The 24,455-nt window shown below is 40.4% G+C and overlaps 1 protein-coding gene across 2 annotated transcripts in view; it reads right to left on the bottom strand.

Moving 5' to 3' along the window:
- Window positions 1-24,455, bottom strand: part of ITPR2 (inositol 1,4,5-trisphosphate receptor type 2) — a 2,416,542-nt gene that overhangs the window by 1,206,057 nt on the left and 1,186,030 nt on the right. For both annotated transcript variants that reach the window (XM_044087657.1, XM_044087658.1), the window contains exon 21: window positions 8,431-8,584. In XM_044087657.1, coding sequence (XP_043943592.1) covers window positions 8,431-8,584 — 154 coding nt within the window. The remainder of the gene's footprint in view (window positions 1-8,430; window positions 8,585-24,455) is intronic.

The following is a 24,455-nucleotide window of genomic DNA, read 5'->3' as shown; positions in this document are numbered from 1 at the left end:
TCCAGCTTACTGTAAATTCCCTCTGTTCTGTCCTCAGATTTTTAACAGGAAACACTTTTCAAACATTTACCTTGAGTGTAGGTTTAGGTAGGTTTTGGGGGGACTATCTTAAAACATGAAAATGTTCTTGCAGGCGTGAACATACTTCTTTGTCAACTCACTGTCTCTTGAATCAAGATAATGATGGTTCTGGTAAATGATTTTCCATCAAACATGAAATTGCCTGCTTTTGATAAACAAGGCCACATGAACTTGGTTTTTAAACCCAGGGTAGTCACTTTGGGCCTGGAGAAAGAACCAGATTCCTAGTAAGATAACAACTAGATTCAGTTCTTCCTCCAGCTACCTGTGTAACACCTCCTAATATAATATAATTGAGTACGGGATTTTATCAAACAATCATGACAATTACATACCATCCTCATCCAGCTTTTCCTGAAATGCTGCGAGGTTAATTTAGAGATGACAGTTGCAAAAGGCACCAGTTCTGTTACTAAAGCTCTCGATCATTTCAATCCTCTTTAAACATGTCCTCTGTTTTTTTGTTGTGAAAGACCCATGGTACAACTATAGGTAGGCAATGCAGAGGATCATAGACAGTTGCTGATGGAGATATACCTGCTACATTAGAATAAAATATCACTGGGCCCCAACACATTTGAGATTCTTGTAGAAGATCTGTTTGCCAGACAGATCTCTGCTATGTCTGCTCAATTTAGTTATTTCATTGGTTGACATCATGGGTGTAGTCTGGCCTGCCTAAAGTCTCAGACGGCATTTACTTAATTAGTTGTTCAGTTCTTTTTAGACAACTTAGGCTGTACTCCTTGGAGTACACAGCGAGTTTTGCATAATTTTGCAGCCAGATACTTTTATGCCTAAACCTCATTTCTTGTGAGTTGGACTGTAGACCAGCTAGGCTATTAATTGTCTTGCCTAAAGGTATCAGGCCCTTCCATTTTCAGAACTTGCAATCCTCTGCAAAGACTGATATGTGTTCTGTGTTCATCCAATTAAAGGAGGTTGGGGGAACACAAGGCCTCAACAGTTTTACTTTTAACCATTCTTTCATTGTTAATGTTGCAGGCAAAGTGTTGTGCCTGCAGCTTAGTTCCACTCTGGACTTATATAAATTCTAGGCATCATTACAGCCCAGTTTTCAAGATCAAAAGGGCAGTAGGGGTATTTCTCCTCTAGTGGTCAGTACACTCATACTACATAAGATATCCCACTACTATCCTTTACTGCTCATCCTTGATCACTTTGCCACATAAGACCACGTATGACATGGTTACTATCGGATTCTCTTGGAGTGCTTGAAGAACTACTTAGCATCTCCTCAGTAGTCCTCAAGTGGATCTCAAACATATCAGGGTGAACTCAAAAGGTGACTCAGTGCTTAGTTCGTCATACATACTCCCTTAGTTTTCAGGTCCCAAAGGACTCCACACTGGCTCCAATAACATTCACTGTGCATATGCTACCACTATGTAATATAGTCTGCTGGCTGCCTGCATTATAACAAGTATGCTTATGACACTCAGGCATACATATCCTTCCCTGAGAAGAAAGGCAGCAACTGAAATCTGAGTGAGGGCTGCTGGGAATGGGATGCTACGCTACCCTGGATTAAAACAAAAGGGCTCAAACCCAACTCATCTGTTACTTCCCAGGCCACTTTAAAGTCTTCGACAGCTCCTCCTCCTGTCCCCTTCAACATGTTTATGTACATTAGCCTGGAGTGACTCTCTGTGATTGGCTGTTGTTATTTCAGGACTGGGTATCAGTAGCTGTCAGGTCTTGCTGTCACCAATAGTGGACCAGTGACTTTATTAAAACATCACTCTACCTGATGACCGACCAAATGGCTATGCAGGCCCTGCTTGTCTTGGTAACTGTTTGATATAGTGGGACCCAGAATTCAGACTTCTGTAATGTGGCAACTTAATGGTCAAAAATCCTGACTTAAATGTACTAAGTCTGACACTGCCATTTCTCAGAACAGTCCCCTTTCTCTGAAGAATGGTAGTCTTGCAATTGGTGTAGACATATGTTTGGGTATTGTGGGGTGCTAGTCCCCACAATGGGGTGTGCAAGGGCCCTCCCTGTAAAAGGCAAGTTTAAATGAGAACAGTGATATTCAAAGTTTACTCTTTTCTAGTATGTTTTGGTCTTTGTTTTCTTTTGATGTGTCGGGACACAACATTATGAATCCCAACATTTCAAAAGAGTGCTGCTTGCCTATCTTCTGAACTACTGCAATTCCTTTATCTAAGCCTCTCAAAATTAAAAACTTGGCAGACTGCAGTATGGCAGGCTCCTTGATGGGTTCTCAAGGTAAAGCCATATTGCATCCATCCTGTATTCACTGCATTGGCTCGCTGTCAAACATGCAATTACTTTTTTATGTTCCGGTGATGGTGTTCGACAACATAAGCAATCAGGGTCACACCTATTTTACAGTTGATGCTTTTCTCGTGACCTTCACAAAGCTGCAAAAGGACTGCGCCTCTCAAGTTTAATATCGTGTCTGCTGAGCTCAGGTCATTTCCCACTGTGCCCCAGACCTATGGGACTTGCTACCATGATAGTTTCATGAGTGGACATCTCTATTTCCACAAACATATGTGATGCCTTTTTTTACGTCACAAGCTGCTTGTTTCGTGAGACATTACATTATTTCTTACAAAAAGAAAAAAAAAATCTCACTAAATATAAAATTCAATTTGCCCTGAAAATCTTCTCCTCATCAATTTATTTTAAAATTACCTTCCTTTGATACTTTATAAAATACATGAATACAATGTTCATTTTTGTTCAATAATCACAGTGAGTTATTGTAATTTTAGACCTTTTCTGCTGCATATTTAGTTCCATTGCAATCAAAAAGTTGTAAAGTTTTGAGAAATGTAAGGCAAGTTAAGAATGTAACTGTACAGCACCAATAAGTTATAAGAATGAAAAATAATTTATACTTGTCTCTAAATTAATGCATGCAATCAGACGGTCTGTGCCAAACAGGTATGACAGGTGGAATAAAAAGCATTACTGGTGTCTTTTTTTTTTCACGCCATTTTAGGAATTAGCTGTTTACTTCTTTTTGTAAATTCAGCTATTAAGTACAGTTAATGGATGAATATTCAACATACGACCAAAAAGTGTTGTTAGAACATAATGAACCATTTCAAAGATACAACCCTTTATAAGCAAGATATGAAAATAAGCCCAAATGGCCAGTGGTGCAACATACAAAACTTTGAAACAAATAATGGCTGAACTGGATTAAGTACTACTGCTCATAGACTTCTGAGGGGGGGGGGCAACAAATTGCAAAACTGGGCAGCACTTATACAGTACAAATCCAGCACTAATAAGGCACAGACAGAAACACAAAGGGCAGAAAAAGACTGGAATTAATAATGCTGCGTAATAAAAGGCTTTCACTAGCTATAAAGAGTACAGACAACTGCAAATACCAAGTACAGAGGAGGTGGAGTTCTTGCATTATTCTAAACTCTGCAAAGTTTTTCAACTATTACTGCATTTATTTATGTGACTGCTTGACAAACTAATAAAACGTGCTAACCAGTTACTTTAAATGAGTAAACTGATCCACAGACCCTTTTGCACAGGAGTCCCAAGTGGTACAATTACACATAATTTATTTAACCTTTATTAACCAGGGTAGTCCCACTGGGATTGTAGCCTCTTTTCGGGGGGGGGGGGGGGGCACAACTTTTGACAATTTTACATGCTTTGAAATGAAAATTTTAACAACTACTACTTTAGAATACAACATAGCTGTCACTTTTCAGATTTTTTTTTTTTTCATTTTACAACTCAAAAGGAGGTAGTTGTACAAAATAACCACTGGAGCAGGATATCTTTAAATTAAATTCATTCAAAGAGAAGGGCAGTAAAACATTGAAATTCTGGGATAACTTATTGCAAGCCACAAAATGTACATTTTCTAAACTGGAAGTAGTCATCTCATTATTTTAACAATTTCAGTAATTATTTTCAGAATCAATAAATACAAATAAATACACACACACACACACACATATATATATGTATGTATGAGTTTATGTCAGATGATTGAGTTTTCAGAAACTCAGACTTCAAATGGTTGACACCACATGTTCTGCATTCCGAAAACTCAAAGCATTTCTATGGAAACTGTGGTTTGTTGGGATCGGGGAATTTACCCTTTTCTCCGCTGGAGTGCAATCTCGTAATTAGTATATACAACTTGCAGGAGGTGTGAGGGTGCAGGAGAGGCTTGCTCCTTACAAAACTGTAGATTTTTGTTGTTTTGTTTGAGTTTTCAGAAAGTTAAACCTATGGTCTCGATCATATGAACTGCGGGTTTCCAATAGCTCAATCATCTGACATACACCCCCCCCCCACATATATATGTATACGTGCGTGTGTATAAATATATATATGTGTGTGTGTGTGTATGTGTGTATGTGTGTATATAGGTTCATAGGTAGATACTAGGCTACTGGCCCTAGTAGTACTTAATCCAGTTCAGCCATTATTTGTTTCAATGTTGCACCACTGGCCATTTGGGCTTATTTTCATATCTTGCTTATAAAGGGTTGTATCTTTGAAATGGTTCATTATGTTCTAACGACACTTTTTGGTCGTATGTTGAATATTCATCCATTAACTGTACTTAATAGCTGAATTTACAAAAGGAAGTAAACAACTAATTCCTAAAATGGTGTGAAAAAAAAGACACCAGTAATGCTTTTTTTTCCACCTGTCATACCTGTTTGGCACAGACCGTCTGATTGCATGCATTAATTTAGAGACAAGTATAAATTATTTTTCATTCTTATAACTTATTGGTGCTGTACAGTTACATTCTTAACTTGCCTTACATTTCTCAAAACTTTACAACTTTTTGATTGCAATGGAACTAAATATGCAGCAGAAAAGCTCTAAAATTACAATAACTCTTATCACACTTTCGGTGTTAAGTAGACTACTGCCTATGTGGTAGTTCATGGGTACAGAGTTTTTACCAGAAGGGATGACAATGCCCTTTTTGGCACTGAGCTTGAGGCCATGGCTTTGACACCAGGCATCTGTCTCAGCGAGGTCCTTTTGTAGGATGTCCACATCTTTTGGAGTTTTGATTATGGTTCCTAGTTTGCAGTCATCTGCGAACTTCGTTAGCCAAAGACCTTCTGTGTTAGCCTGTACTTCAGAGAAGTAGATACCAAACAGGAGAGGACCCAGGACTGAACCCTGTGGTACTTCACTTGTCACTGGTCTGAAGTTGGATTTGGAGTCTGCTAAGTTCACAGTGTGGGTTCTGTCAGTGAGCCAGTTGGCAACCCATCTTGCAACATAGGGATTTATACCTAGTTTAGTGAGTTTATCTATAATTCCAGAGTGGGGGATGGTGTCAAAAGCCTTGGCAAGATCTAGACAGGTTGTGTGAACCACCTTACCCTCATCTACAGCTTTGGTGACCGCTTCAAAGAAGTCTATCAGGTTTAGGGGACATAATCTGCCTTTTACAAACCCGAAATGGGTGGGGTCCAGAGTTTGTGGAGATTACCAATGTCATTGTTTATAAGTTCCATGATGATACGTTCCATAGCCTTGCAGACCAGGCTCGTCAGGCTAATGGGGCGGTAGTTTCCAGGGTCCGTGGTGGCTCCCCCTTTGTGGAGTGGGATAACTGTTGCTTTGCGTCATTCAGTGGGAACATAGCCTGAGGTGAGGCTATGATTGAATATGGTACTTAGGTGGGGTGCCAGTTCGTTCTGTAGTTCATGTAGAACACAGCTTGGGATGATGTCAGGTCCCACGGATGCTATGTTCTTGGCTTTGGAGAGTGATTTTTTTTACCTGTGCAGCCGTGATTACAGGAACTTTGCATTCTTCCGGTATAGAGATGGGCCCTTTAGGGGATGGGGGGGGGGGGTAAAGTTAGCAACTGAACCTATCTGCCAGGATGTTGGCAATATTAGTTGGTTTTTTGTATTTAGTGCCATTGTGCTGTAACTCAGAGAAGATCTGAGTGTTGCCATGGAGATTCTTGACATAGCTATAGAATGCTTTGTGGTTGTCTTTAGAGTCAGTGGCGATTTTGTTTTCGTAACTAGCTTTGGAGAATTTTATGAGGGATCTCAGCTTCTTACTGAGGCTGACCAGGGAGTTCCTCCAATCATGGGATTTTACTCTTTTTTGCAGCAGTTTCTTTCTTCTGTTGTAGAGTTTGTTTATGGCAGGGGAGAAGAACCAGACTGGCTTCCTTTTTTTGGAGGATAGCATCTTGGTTCTGTTAGGGATTGCACGATCCATGCACTCGTGTAAGTGCTTATAAAGTGCATTTGTGCAGGATTCAGCAGTCATACCTCTACTATCCGTCAGCATGGGTGTTGTGAAGTTTGCTACTTCTGTGTTAAGAAGAGTGAAGTTGGCTTTGGAGACATTTTTTACGGCGGTTTCCCTAATGGGGGGTGGGGGTGGGATGTGGATGTCTACGGTGATTAGCTTGTGGTCAGATCTGACCAACAAGGAATTGACCTCTGGTGTGGAGCACCGGTTGCCCATGTTGGTAATGACCAGGTCAAGGATATTGCTGCCCCTGGTGGGGGTGTGGATAAGTTGATCCAAGGCATTGGAATTTATGAATTCCAGAAAACGTTGAGCACAAGAGTTGGTACATGAATAGTTTTTTCCAGTTAATGGTGGGGTAGTTGAAATCACCCATTATTAGGGTGTTAGGTTGTACCCTAATATTTTCCAGTGTATCAAAAAATGAGTAGGAATCCTGGGGCATGGTGGGGATCTGTAGCAAGCTACAATTTGGATTGCGGTCTTGCCTAGAGTTAGTTGCACTTGGATAATCTCAGATGCATTATGCTGAGCAACTAGCCTGGAGGTGTGGATATCCTTAATGAATATGGACACACCTCCACCTTTAGTGTTTCGGTCCAGGTTAGGTGGCTGAAAGGTGTGGCATGAATTATACCCTGGTAATGCAGGGTTACTCTCTGGAGCCTTGAACCAGGTCTCTGTCACTGCACAGATGTCGATGTTCTCCATTTTAAAGAGTGCCTTGAGTGAGTGCATTTTGAGGTTTAGACTTCTAGCATTGAGTAGCAATACCCTCAGATTTTGCTTGCTTGTACCTGTTACCGTGGTGAATTTGTCATTTGAACCTTGCCTAAAAAGGCACTATAGGGGTGGCTAGAGCCTTAGTCAGTATCCGGAATACCAGGGGCGACAGGTGCAGGCCATCTCTGGCAAAGCATCGTGGTTTGTCGATCATGTCATCCCAGGCAGACAGATACTGGATTCCCTTAGAATGACACCAGAAGCTTAGCTAATTGTTGAAGTCAATCATTTTGTCCTTGTACTGTGGTATCATTCTGGGTGATGGCAGGATGCTACTCAGGGCTAGGGTCATACCTGCCTGGGCTACAAGATCGGACAGCTCCTCCATGTAGTCCAGGGAGGTACGTCAGGTCATTCACACCAACATGGACAATGACAGAGTCATATTTGTACTTGTTGTGGAGTGATCTGAGTGCATGCATTATGTGGCAGATCCTGGCAGCTGACAGTAACTTTCTCCTTGTTTAGCCTGGTGAGTGGAACATCAGTGTGCCTGACTATAGAGTCACCTATCACTAGAGTGTTGGGTACATTGTTATGCCTTATGGGCTGTGGTTGAGTGGCACACTAAGTTTGTGAGCAATGTGTCATTTGGGTTGTGCTGGGGGTTGGAAGTTGCTTGTGTTTCTGCTTTGGAGGTCCCTGTTGCTTGGGCAGGTTTTTACTGACAGCCTCTGCGAATGTAGGTGTGTATTTTTTATTTCAATATGTATGTATATATATATATATATATATATATATATATATATATATATATATATATATATATATATATATATATATATATATATATATATATATATATATATATACACATACATACATACACACATTCATATATTTGGAGTATATGCAGTAAAAATTTAAACTCAGTTGCAAGAACTACTTTTTCCATATCTAACTGCTAAACACAGAAAAAAATATTGACTGTCACCTAACAGAGTATAACATTTGTAAAAAAAAAATCTGCAAAAACAGCAAAAGAATTAAAAAAAAGGTTTTCTTATCTTACTCTGCATCCACATGCTGATTTGACCCTCTTCATTGCCACATACTTTCTTGAATTTACGGGTCATACAATACATGCACCTTAGTGAGGGAAGAGGTAACAACTGACTCCCCACCCCCACTACATCAATCTTGTTACAGAAAATAATTCGATCCTAGAATAAACTCTTACAAGTAGGGCTAAAGATAATTTAAAAATATAACTGTGAACTGAGTAGAAGTATGAACGTTTCTACAAGGTGGGTGAATGCAAACACTAAAGTCTCCATGCATACTTACCACCATCTGGTAGCTTGTTTAATCTCTCAAGGAATGAAGGCATCATAGGGTTCTGGACAATATCCAAAATGTGAAGCAGTGTTCTAGTCAAGCTTAGTAGTTCACTAAAACTGTAGAAACCAAAGTAAATGAGGTTGCGAGCCAAATGTACAACCTAAAAAACATATTTGTAAAGAAGGTAGGGGTCAGATTATCTGTTTTTTGGATGACCACAAGATAAAATAATGCTCTTCAAAATAAGATGGAACACAAAAAAAACAATGAAATTGTTTGCTGCTGATAAATTAGGAATAGCTTAAGGAATATAAAAAAAAGTAAAACTGTATAACCACATACAACTTCTGCACTGTTCTCAGACAATAAAATATATTTTTCAAAGCACAATGACTGGCAGTAATAGCAGGAAGTCTAACAGAGGATATCTACAGCAGCTCACTACTGGCAGTAATAGCAGGAAGTATAACAGAAAATATCTACAGCAGCTCACTACTGGCATTAATAGCAGGAAGTCTAACAGAAGATATATAGCAGCTCACTACTGGCAGTAATAGCAGGAAGTCTAACAGAAGATATATAGCAGCTCACTACTGGCAGTAATAGCAGGAAGTCTAACAGAAGGTATCTACAGCAGCTCACTACTGGCAGTAATAGCAGGAAGTCTAACAGAAGATATATAGCAGCTCACTACTGGCAGTAATAGCAGGAAGTCTAACAGAAGATATATAGCAGCTCACTACTGGCAGTAATAGCAGGAAGTCTAACAGAAGGTATCTACAGCAGCTCACTACTGGCAGTAATAGCAGGAAGTCTAACAGAAGATATATAGCAGCTCACTACTGGCAGTAATAGCAGGAAGTCTAACAGAAGATATCTACAGCAGCTCACTACTGGCAGTAATAGCAGGAAGTCTAACAGAAGATATCTACAGCAGCTCACTACTGGCAGTAATAGCAGGAAGTCTAACAGAAGATATATAGCAGCTCACTACTGGCAGTAATAGCAGGAAGTCTAACAGAAGGTATCTACAGCAGCTCACTACTGGCAGTAATAGCAGGAAGTCTAACAGAAGATATATAGCAGCTCACTACTGGCAGTAATAGCAGGAAGTCTAACAGAAGATATATAGCAGCTCACTACTGGCAGTAATAGCAGGAAGTCTAACAGAAGATATATAGCAGCTCACTACTGGCAGTAATAGCAGGAAGTCTAACAGAAGGTATCTACAGCAGCTCACTACTGGCAGTAATAGCAGGAAGTCTAACAGAAGGTATCTACAGCAGCTCACTACTGGCAGTAATAGCAGGAAGTCTAACAGAAGGTATCTACAGCAGCTCACTACTGGCAGTAATAGCAGGAAGTCTAACAGAAGGTATCTACAGCAGCTCACTACTGGCAGTAATAGCAGGAAGTCTAACAGAAGATATATAGCAGCTCACTACTGGCAGTAATAGCAGGAAGTCTAACAGAAGGTATCTACAGCAGCTCACTACTGGCAGTAATAGCAGGAAGTCTAACAGAAGGTATCTACAGCAGCTCACTGACTACAGACTACATTCTTACTCTACAAAGTCCAGCAATGAGTAAGGAAACAACCTTAAGATTTTTTTATATATGCTTTTTGCCCTTGTGCCTTCTGCCCATCAAGTACCCCCCCCCCCCCAATCAGACATGCCCAATCATTTCCTTATATAGAAATTCAATGGTATTGTTGTGTGAGCTATCCAGAGAAGGAAGTCATCCATGCAGTCATGAAGCTGCTTTGGGGTCTCCCACATATGCTACTACTTCAGCAGACATGTGTGACCCTATCACAGCCAAACGCATCTGGTTTATCCAAGGACTGTAGCCCAAAGAACACCAATCTTTCTAATACAGCCATGACCTTGTGCACTCTGTTCCACCTGCTAATTAAGCCCAGCTTAGCCCACAGACAGGGACGATGAAGGGAGCTCTATATTTTTCACGTCAGCAGGCATGCCTCCCCTCCAGTCAGTTATCTTCACCATGCTGGCACAAGTGGAAGGTGTCTTTGCACTTAACCTAACCCAGTTCCTCCGACTACTTATGATTTAGGCACTGTCATCTCTCCGATGTAAGCATGCTCTCACACATAAGCCCCATGAGAGCTACTGTCACCAGTTTGTGATTGCAAATCTATTTTCCCCAATCAGTGACTTATTGTTTTAGTAGTCTTCTGTTAACTACATTTTTTTCCTTTAAAGTCCCTTCCTCAAACTGATCTTACTATCACTATCCTCGTGCCATGGTTTACAAAGACATGCATCTGGAGCATTTCTCTCCATGCCTCCACTGAAAACTGGCTTTGTTCCAAGTCAGACTTTCCTGGTAAATAAATGTTAAACAAATAAATGAAATCATGAATACATAAATAAATGTTTTAAATTAGCTGTAAACTTTATGTATAAATACGGACAGCGCAGTGCTGCAGCGGTAGCATTGTCGCCTCACAGCAAGAGGTTCTCCAGTTCAATTCTCAGCTGGAGTGGCTTCTGTGTGGAGTCTGTATGTCCTCCATGCATTTGTGTGGGTTTCCTCCCACATTACAAAGACATGCGTCTGGAGTGCTTCTCCCCGGGTCGCCGCTGAAAATTGGCTCTGCTCCAAGTCAGACTTCCCCAGTAAACAAATGTAAAATAAATAAATAAATACTTTCACTGGTAAAAGAGTAGGCTCTTCATTTCAGTTCAATGCCTTCTATGGAGAATGACTAAACAAGGATAGCTCTGGAACTGAGGTCATAGTTAGCATACTTATTAGTATTAAACATAATTCTGCATTTTATTAGGGATGTATTACTGTTGTTTTTAACTGTTTTAGACATAGGAGACAGGGGTAGGGTTTGCAATGGGTTCAATATTGTGGTCATGGATTTGGGCATATTCTGTGTTGGGCCTGCAGGGTGGCCTTAGCCACACAGATGTAGTTGTTCAAATGTTTTCCTTACAGAAGCATTTTATTTATTTACTTACTTACTTGTGTTTACCGGGATAGTTAAACTGGGCCACACAAAATCCATTTTCAGTAGAGGCCTTAAGAGAAAAGCTGCAATATTTAATAGGTTCATAGGTTAGTACTAGGCTATCGGCCCTAGGGCCTATGCAAGCCTAGCCATAACAATTCCCTGGATATTTCTTCCCACAATATTTACTTCTCTGGACCCCTGTCTAGCAGGGCGACTGATATGATCCCCGGGGTGAATTTCCTATCTCCCATCCAATCATCAAGGTTCCTTTTTAAGAGTGCCAATGAAGAGCTCTGCTTGACATGGATGGGCAGTCTATTCCAGAGTATGGGGAGTCTCTGGGTCAGGAACCTATCCCTCCAGCATGTTTTGTTCATTGTGATGACAAGGTTTAGATCTCTGGAGCATGTGACTCTGAGGGATTGGGATTTCTTTAAGTGGAGCATGTTCAACAGCTCAGGGTTTGACATGGCCTTGCATGTTAAGCAGAGATCACCTCTGAGTAGACGACATGCCACAGAGTATAAATGGAGTTTTTTTTAGACGGTCAGCATATGGCATCTGCTTTAGGCCTGTGATTCTTTTAGTGAGGTATTTCTGTGGCCTTTCCAGCTGTTGCAGATGTCTTGTGAGGTACACACCAAATGGGGCATTACACTCTATAATGGGTCTAATGAGGGATGAGTACAGTAGGACAATGACCTCCTTTTTTTTGGATGAAAAGCCCTTAGTGATGAGGTGTGCCATACAGAAGTATTTCCTGGCTGTTGTGGCGATGTGGTTATCAAAAGTGAGACCACTGTCCACCTGTGTCCCTAAGTCTCTCATCACACTTTCGATGTTTAGTGTCTTGCCACCTATGTGATAATTCATGGGTACATGTTTTCTTCCAAAGGGGATAACTATACATTTCTTGGCATTAAGCTTGAGCCCATGGCTCTGGCACCAGATATCTGCTTCTGTAAGGCCCTTTTGTAGAATATCCACATCATTTAGGGATTCAATAATGGCTCCCAGTTTGCAGTCATCTGTGAACTTTGTTAGCTAGAGTCCCTTAGTGTTGGCCTGTACTTCAGAGAAGTATATGCCAAACAAGAGTGGTCCCAGGACTGAACTCTGAGGTGCTCCACTTGTCACTTGTCTGGAGCTGGATTTGGAATCGGCTACTTTTACAGTTTGGGTTATGTCAGTAAGCCAGTTGGCAACCCATCTAGTGATGTAGGGATTTATGCCCAACTTAGTAAGTTTATGTATGATTCCAGAGTGGGGGATGGTGTCGAAGGCCTTGGCAAGTTCCAGATAGTCTGTGTGGACTGCCTTGTCCATGGCTCTGGAGACTGATTTGAAGAAGTCAATCAGATTCAGGAGACAAGATCAGCCCTTCACAAACCCAACTGGGTGGGGTCCAGTGTTTGAAGGTTGCCAATGTCTTTGTTTATAAGTTCCGTGATAATGCGTTCCATGCCCTTGCAGATCAGGCTTGTCAGACTGATGGGACGGTAGTTCCCGGGATCCAAGGCGGATCCTCCCTTGTGGAGCGGGATAACTGTAGCTGTGCGCCACTCAGTGGGCACGAAGCCTGAGGTTAGGCTATGATTAAACATGACACTTAGGTGATGTGCCAGTTCATTTTGTAATTCATGTAGTACACAGCCTGGGATGTCATCTGGTCCAATGGATGCTGCATTCTTTGCTTTGTAGAATGCAGTTTCTACCTGTGTGGCCATGATTAATGGAATTTGGCAATCTTTTGGTATTGAGATGGGCCCTTTAGGGTTTGAGAGGGGGGTGAAGATGGCACTAAATCGATCTGCCAGGATAATGGCAATATCCTTGGGATCAGTATATTTAATGCCATTCTGTTGTAGCTCAGAGCAAATCTGAGCATTGCCATTTAGACTCTTGACATAACTATAGAATGCCTTGTGGTTATCTTTGGCAATTTTATTTTCGTAACTAGCTTTTGAGGATTTTATGAGGGATCTCAGCTTCTTACTGAGGCTAGTGAGGGATTATTTTGCATCCTGGGATTTTCCTCTTTTCTGCAACAGTTTCTTCCTTCTGTTGTATAGTTTGTTTATATCAGGGGACCACCAGATTGGCTTCCTTTTTTTGGAGAAGAGCATCTTGGTTCTATTTGGGATGGCACAATTCATGCACGAGTGGATGTGCTCGTACAGTGCCTTAGTGAAGGATTCTGCAATCGAACTTCCAGATCCTGTCTGCGTGGGTGTCGGGAAGTTTGTCACTTCTGACTTCAGTAGCATGAAGTTGGGCTTTGGAGAAGTTTTTTAAGGAGGTTTCCTTACTAGGGGTTGGGGGTGGAATGTGGATGTCAAGGGTGATTTGCTTATGGTCAGAAATGACCAATGAGGAGGTGACCATTGGTGTGGAGCATCTATTTCCCATGTTGGTAATGACCAGGTCTAGGATATTGGAGCCCCTGGTGGGACAATGGATTAGTTGATCCAGGGCATTGGAATTTATTAATGACAAGAACCGTTGGGAAAAGGAGTTGGTACCCGAGTAGTTTTCCCAGTTAATGGCAGGGTAGTTGAAATCACCCAGTATTAGGGTGTTTGGTTGTATCTTAATATTTTCCAGTATGTTTAGAAAGGTGTAGTGAGAATCTTGGGGCATGGTGGGGATCTGTAGCAAGCTACAATCTGGATTGCAGTCTTACCTAGTGGTAGTTGCAACTAGAGAATTTCAGATGTATTGTGTTGGGCAACTAGCCTGGAGGTGTGAATATCCTTGGTGAATATGAACACTCCTCCACCTTTAGTGTTTCGGTCTTGGCTTGTGGCCGAAAAGTGGGGTAAGAATTGTAGCCTGGTATTGCAGGGTTGCTCTCTGGAGCCCTGAACCAGGTCTCAGTTACTGCACAGATATCGATGTTCTCCATTTTTAGAAGTGCCTCGAGAGAGTGCATTTTGAGATTTAGACTTCTAGCATTGAGTAGCATTACCTTCAGATTTTGCATGCTTGTATCTGTTACGGTGGTGGTTTTATCCTTTGAACCTTGCCTAAAAAAGGCACTATAAGGGTAGCAAGAGCTTTAGCCAGTAACCTGAATCCCAGGGGTGACAGGTGCTGACCATCTCTAGCAAAACATTGTGGTTTGTCAATCATGTTTTCCCAGGCAGACAAATACTGGATCCCCTTTGAATGACACCAGAAGCTTAGCCAATTGTTGAAGTCAATCATTTTTGTCCTTATACTGTGGTATCATTCTGGGCGAAGGCAGGAGGCTACTCAGGGCTAGGGTCATACCTGCCTGGGCCACATGATCCAAGAGCTCTTCCATGTCTCTTTTCATGTAGTCCAGGGAGTTACATCTCAAGTCATTCACTTCAGCATGGACAATGACAGAGTCGTATTTGTACTTGTTGTGGAGTGACCTGAGTGCATGCGTTATGTGGCAGATCCTGGCACCTGACAGGCAGCTGACTGTAATTTTCTCCTTGTTCAGCCTGGTGAGTGGGACATCAGTGTGCCTGACTATAGAGTCACCTATGACTAAAGTGTTGGGTGCACTGTCTTGCCTTAGGGGCTGTTGTTGGGTGGCATACTGGTGTTGTGAGCTATGGGTCTCTCTGGTTGTCACTGGCGTTTGTTTGCGTTTCAGCTTCAGAGGTCCTTGTTGCTTAGGCAGGTTAATGTTAAGGGCCTCCGGATATGTGGGTTTAGTGTTGCTATGTGTGGGTGTTGGTGTGGGTTTTGAAGGGCTATGAGTTGCTTGAGGTGTAATGCAGGTGTTAACCTCCTTTCGACTGTCTAGCACAATCTTGGCCGGAGAGAGCTTTGCTTTCAGTTTGGCTATGTAAGTGCATCTCTCGCAGGTTGTAGTGTTGGGTTGCTATGTGTGGGTGTTGGTGTGGGTTTTGAAGGGCTATGAGTTGCTTGAGGTGTAATGCAGGTGTTAACCTCCTTTCGACTGTCTAGCACAATCTTGGCCGGAGAGAGCTTTGCTTTCAGTTTGGCTATGTAAGTGCATCTCTCGCAGGTTGTAGTGTTGGTTGGTAGGAGGAAAGGATTGTCCGAGTACATGAGGCAGTTGCCGCATTGCCCCAGTATGCCCAGATTCACCAGGTGGACAGGAGAAATCACCAGAAGCTGACTCTTGGACATGCCTGTTTAGGTGCTTTTTTGTAAAGTTTAAGAGCTGTTTTCCCTTACCTTTGCAAGGTACTTTGCAATTATAGGCTGTTTAGTGCCTATGATTAATTTCTCCTTATTGACAAGGACAGCTGAGTGCTTGTATCAGTTTCAGGCTTCCTAGTGCTTTCCAGCAGTTTCTAGAGCAAGTGCTAGTCACAGGGGTTCAGATTTTAGTGCTACTACTGAGAAACCAACTAGTTTTAAGGGAAAATTTGAAGAGCAGACTTTCTGGCACCTGGAATAGTTTAAAAGTTGCCTCGCAGTGCTGCATGATGCCAAAAATGTGCAAACACACACGTTTTTAAGCCAGAAAGGTGAAAGGGATAGAAATCAGCCCAAAAAGGCTAATAAAATTACAATTTCAGAGCTGGAAACCACTCCTCTAGTGTTAGATATGCAGTACAATGCTCACCAGTCCCACTGGTAAGCAGTAGGACTTCCCTCTACCACAGCAAGGTCTGGACAGCTCTGAACACAGAAAATAAAGTCCTGAGACAAGCAAAGCCTGGGATATGGACTGGCTAGGAAAGGTGGGAAACAAGCAAACAAGACAGTATTTTTTTTTTTGTTAAAACAGGCTAAAAAATGCAATACAGTAAATAAACACAGAAAAGGGTAACGCACGAGTGTGTAGTCCTAAACAGTAAATGCAATTAAAACTCTATAAAATTAGCAATTTAAAACTTTTTAAATGAAGCAAAGCAAGTGCATAACTGAAAAGCGATTTAAGAGGCAGTAATACAGCAGAATAAGTAGCTAGTCTACATATACAGAGAATAAGTAGCTAGTCTACATATACAAAGAAGTCTATCAAGTCAAGTCAAGTCAAAATTTATTTATATAGCACCTTACAGACAAAAAATGCCACCAAAGTGCTTTACAGAACAATAATGAAAACAATAAATAACATACAACATAAAATAACTAAAAATAACAATAACATAAAATAAACAACATTAAAAATTATTTTACCTCATGAAAGGCCAATTCATAAAAATAAGTTTTAAGATTTTGCTTAAAAATTGTCACAGAAGAAGACTGCCGAATATATAATGGAAGCTCATTCCAAAGTTTTGGAGCTGCGACAGAAAAAGCTCTATCACCCCTCATCTTCAATCGTGCCCGGGGAACCACAAGTAGGGACAAATCTTCTGACCGAAGTGTCCGATTGGGAACATAAGCATGGAGCATATCTGCCAAATATACCGGTGCTAAACCATTTAAAGCTTTAAATGCCAATAACAAAATTTTAAAACGAACCCTGAAAACAACAGGTAACCAATGCAATGCCGCCAATACAGGCATTACATGGTCAAACTTTCGTTTGCCCTCCAAGAATTTCCCAGCTGCATTTTGAACAAGCTGCAAACGGGCTAAAGCACCTTGACTCACTCCAAATAAAATAGAATTACAATAATCAAGGCGTGAAGTTATAAATGCATGTACAACAACTTCCAAATCACCTCTGACAAAAATGGTTTTACCTTAGCCAAGCGCCTTAATTGATAAAAAGAAGATGACACTACCCCATTTATATGTCCCCTAAAGCAAAGATCTTTATCCATCTTCACTCCCAGATTTGCAACAGAATCCTTCAATTAAGAAGTTAATACACCACAATCCACCACAGAAAAATCAGCATAACGACTAGGACTAAAAAGTACTGCTTCTGTCTTCCCTTCATTCAAACTTAAGAAATTTTCTGCCATCCATAGCTTAACCTCACACAAACAATCCAACACTTTTGAAATTGAGCAACCATCAGCCTCATCCAAAGGTAAATACAATTGACAATCATCAGCATACAAATGAAAATCAATACCATATTTACGCATTATATCGCCCAATGGCAAAATATAAACAGAAAACAATAAAGGTCCCAATATTGAACCCTGCGGAACACCCCAAGGAAGATGAACAAGATTAGATGTAAACCCACCCATCTGAACACACACCATTCTATCTAGCAGGTAAGATTGAAACCAGTTTAAAGCCACACCTGTAATACCCACATAATGCTCAAGACAATACAGCAATATTTCATGATCTACTGTATCAAAAGCAGCTGCTAAATCTAACAAAACGAGCAGTACAAATTTTCCACTATCAGTAATAAGAAAAACATCATTTAACACCTTTAACAAAGCTGTCTCCGTACTATGCATAGGTTTAAAACCAGATTGAAAAATTTCCAAAAAATTATTTTTATTCAGGAAATCTAACAATTGGCCATAGACACACCTCTCCATCACTTTACTTAAGAAAGGAAGCTTAGAGATTGGCCTAAAATTAGACAATACAGACGCATCAAGCCCACGTTTCTTTAATAGTGGATGAATGATTGCTCTTTTGAAGTCAGCAGGCACAACCCCAGAAACCAAACTATATATACAGAAAAGCAGCTAAAACACACAAACAATTCAGATGGAGTGCAATCTAGAGCACTTGAGTTGTAGCAATATTAAGGCAATTGCAGTTATAACAGATGCTCTAAAATATACTCTATATTTTCAAAATGTCTGAGAAGCACAGTTAGAACACAAGGAGATTCAGGCACATTTTTTATTTTTTTTGAAAGGGAAAAAGGAGAAACAGAAGGCCTTATCAAATGTTCTCTCTGTATTAGGTACAATGAGCTAATGACAATAAACTGGGAGGAGTGTCCCAGATCAGATTTACAGTAGGGGCGGGCAACTGCAAAGCCACCAAGTATAACAGCAAGGCACTAACAGGGAGGGTGGGGACAATACTAATGCTATTAGCCTATAGATATAGTAAGCACAACAGAAAGCCACAAAATGAGAGTTTTTAAACAGATAAAGGAGCAATGAGACTCTACAGAATGCTTTTAACTGCAAACAAATCAGTTACCTGTGCAGATTAATTAATAGCAATAAAATACACTAAAAAACTATGCAGCAGGCAATAAAAAGTACTATATATAAATTGCTAGAAACAATAATCAGTATAAATAATCCAAAAAACAGGATACTTATATTTCTCAGCTCAGAGTTATAGTCAACACCTCTCCTCCACTCTGCTCAGTGTGTATAGATAGAAATCCTCTCAAAGTTAGGGCTTAAATACCAGAAGATACAACCGTAGACAACTTTTTTTTTTTTTTTTACAAAAACAGAAAAGAACCAGCCTCCACTAGCCAGCAGCCAATTAACACAATAATCAATATAAATACAAATCAGTTATCAGTTATATAAATTGCTAGAAACAATAATCAGTATAAATAATCCAAAAAACAGGATACTTAAATATCTCAGCTCAGAGTTGTAGTCAACACCTCTCCTACACTCTGATCAGTGTGTATAGACAAACATCCTCTCAAAGTTAGGGCTTAAATACCAGAAGATACAACCTTAGACAACTTTTTTTTTTTACAAAAACACAAAAGAACCAGCCTCCACTAGCCAGCAGCCAAGTAACACAATCTAGCCAAGGTAGAGAAAGGCTTCTGCTAATTCAAGATGGCCTGTTCATGTGCTTTGAACAATCACTGTAGAAACAAACAAGCCCAGGGCCAGCAAATCTGAACTAGGATAATACTAAAACTATTAGCCTACAGACAGTAAGCACGACAGAAAGCCACAAAATGAGAGTTTTTAAACAGATAAAGGAGCAATGAGACTCTGCAGAATGCTTTTAACTGCAAATAAATCAGTTACCCGTGCATTTTAGTTAATAGAATACACAGAAAAACTATGCAGCAGGCAACAAAAAGTGCTATATATAAATTGCTAGAAACAATAATCAGTATAAATAATAGGAATAAAGAGCATTAGTTTAGTTTTATTAAGGTTTAAGACAACTGACAGTGAGTAAGCCAAGGCTCAAAGAAGGAAAATGAATTTTATGTTAACAGATTGTAGTGTGGATATTGAGGTTGCAGAACAAATGAGAGTAGCATCGGCAATATATCAGATGAGTAAAGAAGGAGAAGAGGCAGAAAAAAGGATGTTTATGGACATAAGGAGCAGCACAGCACCAAGGATATACCCTTGTGGAACATCTGTGGATACTAGTAGAAAAGGCAGAGTACCTTTTCACTATTAGGTTATGATTAATTAGATAAGCTAGCACACCAGTTAAGAGTAGAAGAGGAGAAGAAATTAAGAGATGAAAGGATGTGGAGTAATTTGGGGGTGAGGGACAGTATTGAATGCCTTACGGAGAGCTAGAATGGTGGGAAATATGAATTTGTTTTTATTCTTACCACTATATATGGTGTTAATGAAAGACAGTAAACCTGTGATTGTACTGCCGTTAGGGTGAAAGATGTGTCGTGTAGATGACAGAACATTACTGACTTGGGAGGTACTGGAGGACCTGACTATGTATGCATCTATTACTTTTGAGAGGGGTAACAGTATGGCAGTAAGATGATAGTTGGACATTTCTACTGATTTATCAGCTTTGCATAGATACAAAATAAATGTTTGCTTCCATAATGTAAGGTTAGATGCTTCTGTTATAGACTACAAGAGTATAGAAATAGCTTAAGAAAGAGGCCTGGCTGCAAGCTCATTATTTATTTTTATTTGTTAATTGGGACAGTCTAACTAAGCAAAATGCCATTTTTCAACAGAAACCTGAAGAAAAATGCTCCACACAGAAATATGGTAAATACAGCACAAAAAAGATATGTAACAAGAGATATACTAATATCAGTATCAAGTACACATTAATGAGTAATCATAAACCACTGCAAGCGGTACATGTTGTACTAGGGTCACCAATATTCTGTTACTGAATATTTGTTCTATGGCGGTATTGCTTAGATCTGGTTTGTATTATAGCTGAAAAGATTTAGTTTTCTGGGTATTTTAGAGTAGGTTTGACTGGATTATCCAATCTTCTAAGAATTAAAGGAGCTCTGGGAGACAATTTGAAGCTGTTTTAGAGAAGTAACTAAGATTACTGTTGTTGAATTAACCACATATTGCACAACAGTAGTGTTTCCATTTTTTTTTGCCCACATCATTAGTAAATATGTTAACAGTGGATCTAGAATATACATTAGGGGAATATTAAATGTAATAGATAGAGGGAGTGCTCAGTAAGCAGTGGACTTGATAACTCTTGAACCAACTTAGACTGGGTTTGATCATTTCTAATTTACAAAGTATATCAAGCAAAAGTTTGTGTGAGATATTACCAAAAGCTTCCGGGATATGTAGGAACAAATAAGGAACACGTAAGCCGGGATTTCGATGACTATTTATTTCCTTTAGGAAACTAAGTAGCGCAGTTCCTGTACTGTAATTCTGGGGAAAAAAATGAACCCAGGGCACCTCACATTCCTTTGAGGTTGTCACTGCCACTGGACCAACAAGAACTGTCTGGCAGTTAGGTAGCTGGTTTCCTCAGTAGCAGCTGTTTTTCCTTTAAGTTCATAGATAAATACTAGACAAGCAGTCTGCAGATTATTACACACCTAGCCAATAAGCACTGACTAAAGGTGAGAAGCAAACCTTGTACCTTGGGTCTATGAGGTGAACACCTAAACTATTATGCCAAACCTCCAACCCTCTTGGTCAGCTAATAGCGTTTCTGTCAATAAACCATTGATAACACCAGCAGCGATGAATACTGTAGTAAGTGACAAGCACCAAGCCAATATACACCATATATGCACTACAACTAGTACACTATTATCCAATATGCACCATATATGCACTACAACTAGTACACTATTATCCAATATACGCCATATATGTACTACAACTAGTACACTATTATGATGGTGATTCTTTGAACACAAATATAAAATGCACTGCATTTATATAGTTCAATTACTTAAGATTAATAGATTCTATTAATAACTCAAGGAGAAAGGAAAACACTGATGGTTGTCTAGGGAAAGAACCCAGGACACCTTACAATCAGTGTTGCTGGACCAACAAGGAGTCTCTGGACAGTTAAGGACCTGGTTTCTCCTGCAGCAGTTGTTTCTTCTTTCACCTAGGCAGCAATCACGATGGTGAACACAAAAGCATACAATGCAGGACAACCAATTAACCTATGGTTGTACTAAAAGTTCGGTGAAAAAAGAAAACATTGACCCTTGTCTGGGGGTTAAACCCAGGACGCAGATATTCTGTGCTGTTGTCACTGCCACTGGACCAACAAGTCATCTCTGGGCAGTTAGGTACCTGGTTTCACCCAATAGCAGTTCTTTTTCCTTTCATATAGCCACTATGGGGATAGTGACTGGGGAACAGTGGTTCTAGGTGAGCATAGCTGGCAGCCAGACAGTCACATATGCTAACATCAGAATAAGGCATGTGAGTCAAAATAAATGACAAACTAAAATTTGGCACTCATATTAATGCGTGTGTAAAAACAAAACAAAAAAAAAAAAAAACAACAGAAGCTTTGTGCCCTCTTTAGGGTTAATCCAATTTTCACAACCCATCTACTCCCTTCTCTTCTCTATGCTGCTCCTATACTGACCAGTCTCCAAGTAATCCAATCCAGCCTTCTCAAATAGTGAAAATAAAGTTGCTAAATTTGCCACACACATTACCAAAGAATCCCATCTTTGCCAAGCCTTGAAACAATTTTACTGACTAGAATTACCATCTCACTACATTTCTTACAGCTATCCATTATTCATAGCCCTCCTGATGAACCTGATCAATGCTCTAACCTAAGCAAAATTCTCTGTCACTACTCTTTTAGGTTCATAGGTGTATACCATACTAACAACCACTGGGGCCTTTATAAACCTATCCATGAAACCAATATGTATCCCATAAGTTAATGTGCCTTACAGGTTATTTTAAGGGGTGTTATGTTATTTATGGCATAATTTAGTGGCTACCATTGTCCATCATAGACACAGGTGTTAGACTTGGGATAAACTTCTGATTTTCCATCCACTGGTCCAGAATGAACTTGAATAGGGTTAGGGAAGGCTGCTGATTCACATGGATAGGAAGCCTATTCCAGAGAATGGAGATTCTCTGAGATACACACCTGTCCCTCCAACATATCCCATTCAAATCCATCACAAGCAAAGTTTAAATCTTAGATCTAGTAGTTCTAGTGCTGTACATCTTGCAGACATGTAAAAGGTGCTTGGAGCAGGATCCAAGGATGCCTTGTACGTCAGGCATACATTGCCTGTAGAAGACAGAATATAAAGATAAATCATTGATGTGATCTGGAGAGGACATTGTGCTTGCACTCTCTTATTTTTGCAAGGAACCTCTGTAGATATTCCATTTGTGGCATGTGCCTGGTCAGGTACATACTGAGAGAGGCACGATGCTCAATGATGGGGCTGATGAGTGTAGATATTCCATTTGTGGCATGTGCCTGGTCAGGTACATACTGAGAGAGGCATGATGCTCAATGATGGGGCTGATGAGGTCTGAGTGGAGTGGCACGATGACTTACCTGGACCTAGATGCCATGCCCTTACTTATAAGTTGAGTGATGTAGAATGATTTTCTTACTACCTTAGACACATGTTGGTCAAAAGTCAAGTTACTATCTACACGAGTCCTTAAATCCCTGACTACTGTGTCTACTTTTAGGAGTGTTTTATCAATGAGGTAGCTCCCCTAAGTGGCCAACATCACAAAAGGCACCATTATGCATTTCTTGGCATGGACTTTTAGTACATGGTTTTGACACAAGTCATTTATTTAATTTATACCTTCCTACAATATGCTAGTATCTTGGGGGGTGGGTTCTGTGATTGCTCCTGGCTTGCAATCATCTACAAACTTGCTAAACCTTGACATTGGCCTTGACTGCCTAAAAAAATGAGGCCAAGCAGGAGTGGACCTGGCACAGAGCCTTGAGGGAGTCCACAGGAGACCGGCCTCATTGTGGAGGTGGTCTCTCCAATCTTAACTTCCTGAGTACTATCTGTGAGCCAACAAGCTATCTAGCAAGTTACACAGGGACTTATGCCTAATTCCATGATCGTATGGAATATCATAGGATCATATGAGATTACTAACTTATCGACCCAGAGGTCATTTCAAGCCTAGTCATTTCATTCCAATGTAATACCACAGAAATGCTAGTCAGTACCAAAGACTGCATTTAGTAATGACTGCCAATGTCCAGGAGGATTGTGGGCACTATCCCCAGTAATAATTTACAGTGCCCCATCCACTCATCCAGATTCCTCTTGGACAATGTTCATAGAGGTAGTCTGTTTCACATGAATTTGTAGCCTATTCCAAGATGCGGCATTTGGTGGGAGATAAATCTGTCCCTCCAGCATGACATGAATTTGTAGCCTATTCCAAGATGTGGCATTTTGTGGGAGATAAATCTGTCCCTCCAGCATGCCCTATTTAAGTTGCAGGCCATATATTTAGGTCTCTGGAATGGGTAGCCCTAGTTCCATTTGACTTAGGGATATGCAAAAAGTTCATTAGGTTTGGGTCTCAGACTGCTCTGTAGACCAGGCATAAGTCTCCCCTGAGACGTCTATATGATAGAGAGTATAGTGACAGGGACTTTAGTCATTCTTGTAAAGCACGTGCTGGAGTCCCTTGATCTTCTTTGTTAGAAACCTCCGATTTCTCTCCAAATGCTGCAGGTGCTTTGTACAGTACATGCAGAACGAGGCATTATACTAAATTATGGGCCGGATTAGTGCCGAGTTCAGAGGGGTTCTGCTCTCATGCCGATGCCTTTACTAATCAAGTGTGCGATGTAGAAAGCCTTCCTTACTACAGTAGACACATGGTAGTTGAAGTTAAGGTTACAGTAAACTTGTGATCCCAGGTATCTTACCACTTCGTGTGTACCTAAAGTACTGTTGTTGATTTGATAGTGTGAAGGGACACTGTTTGTGCTAAAGGGAATGATTATGCACTTCTTTGCATTCATTTTGAAACTGTGA

This window comes from Protopterus annectens, chromosome 11.part0, assembly GCF_019279795.1.
Source record: "Protopterus annectens isolate FY-2018-M chromosome 11.part0, PAN1.0, whole genome shotgun sequence".
Classification (NCBI taxonomy): domain Eukaryota; kingdom Metazoa; phylum Chordata; order Ceratodontiformes; family Protopteridae; genus Protopterus; species Protopterus annectens.
Note: the sequence above shows the minus strand (reverse complement) of the source record. Positions and strands in the feature narration are given on the sequence as shown.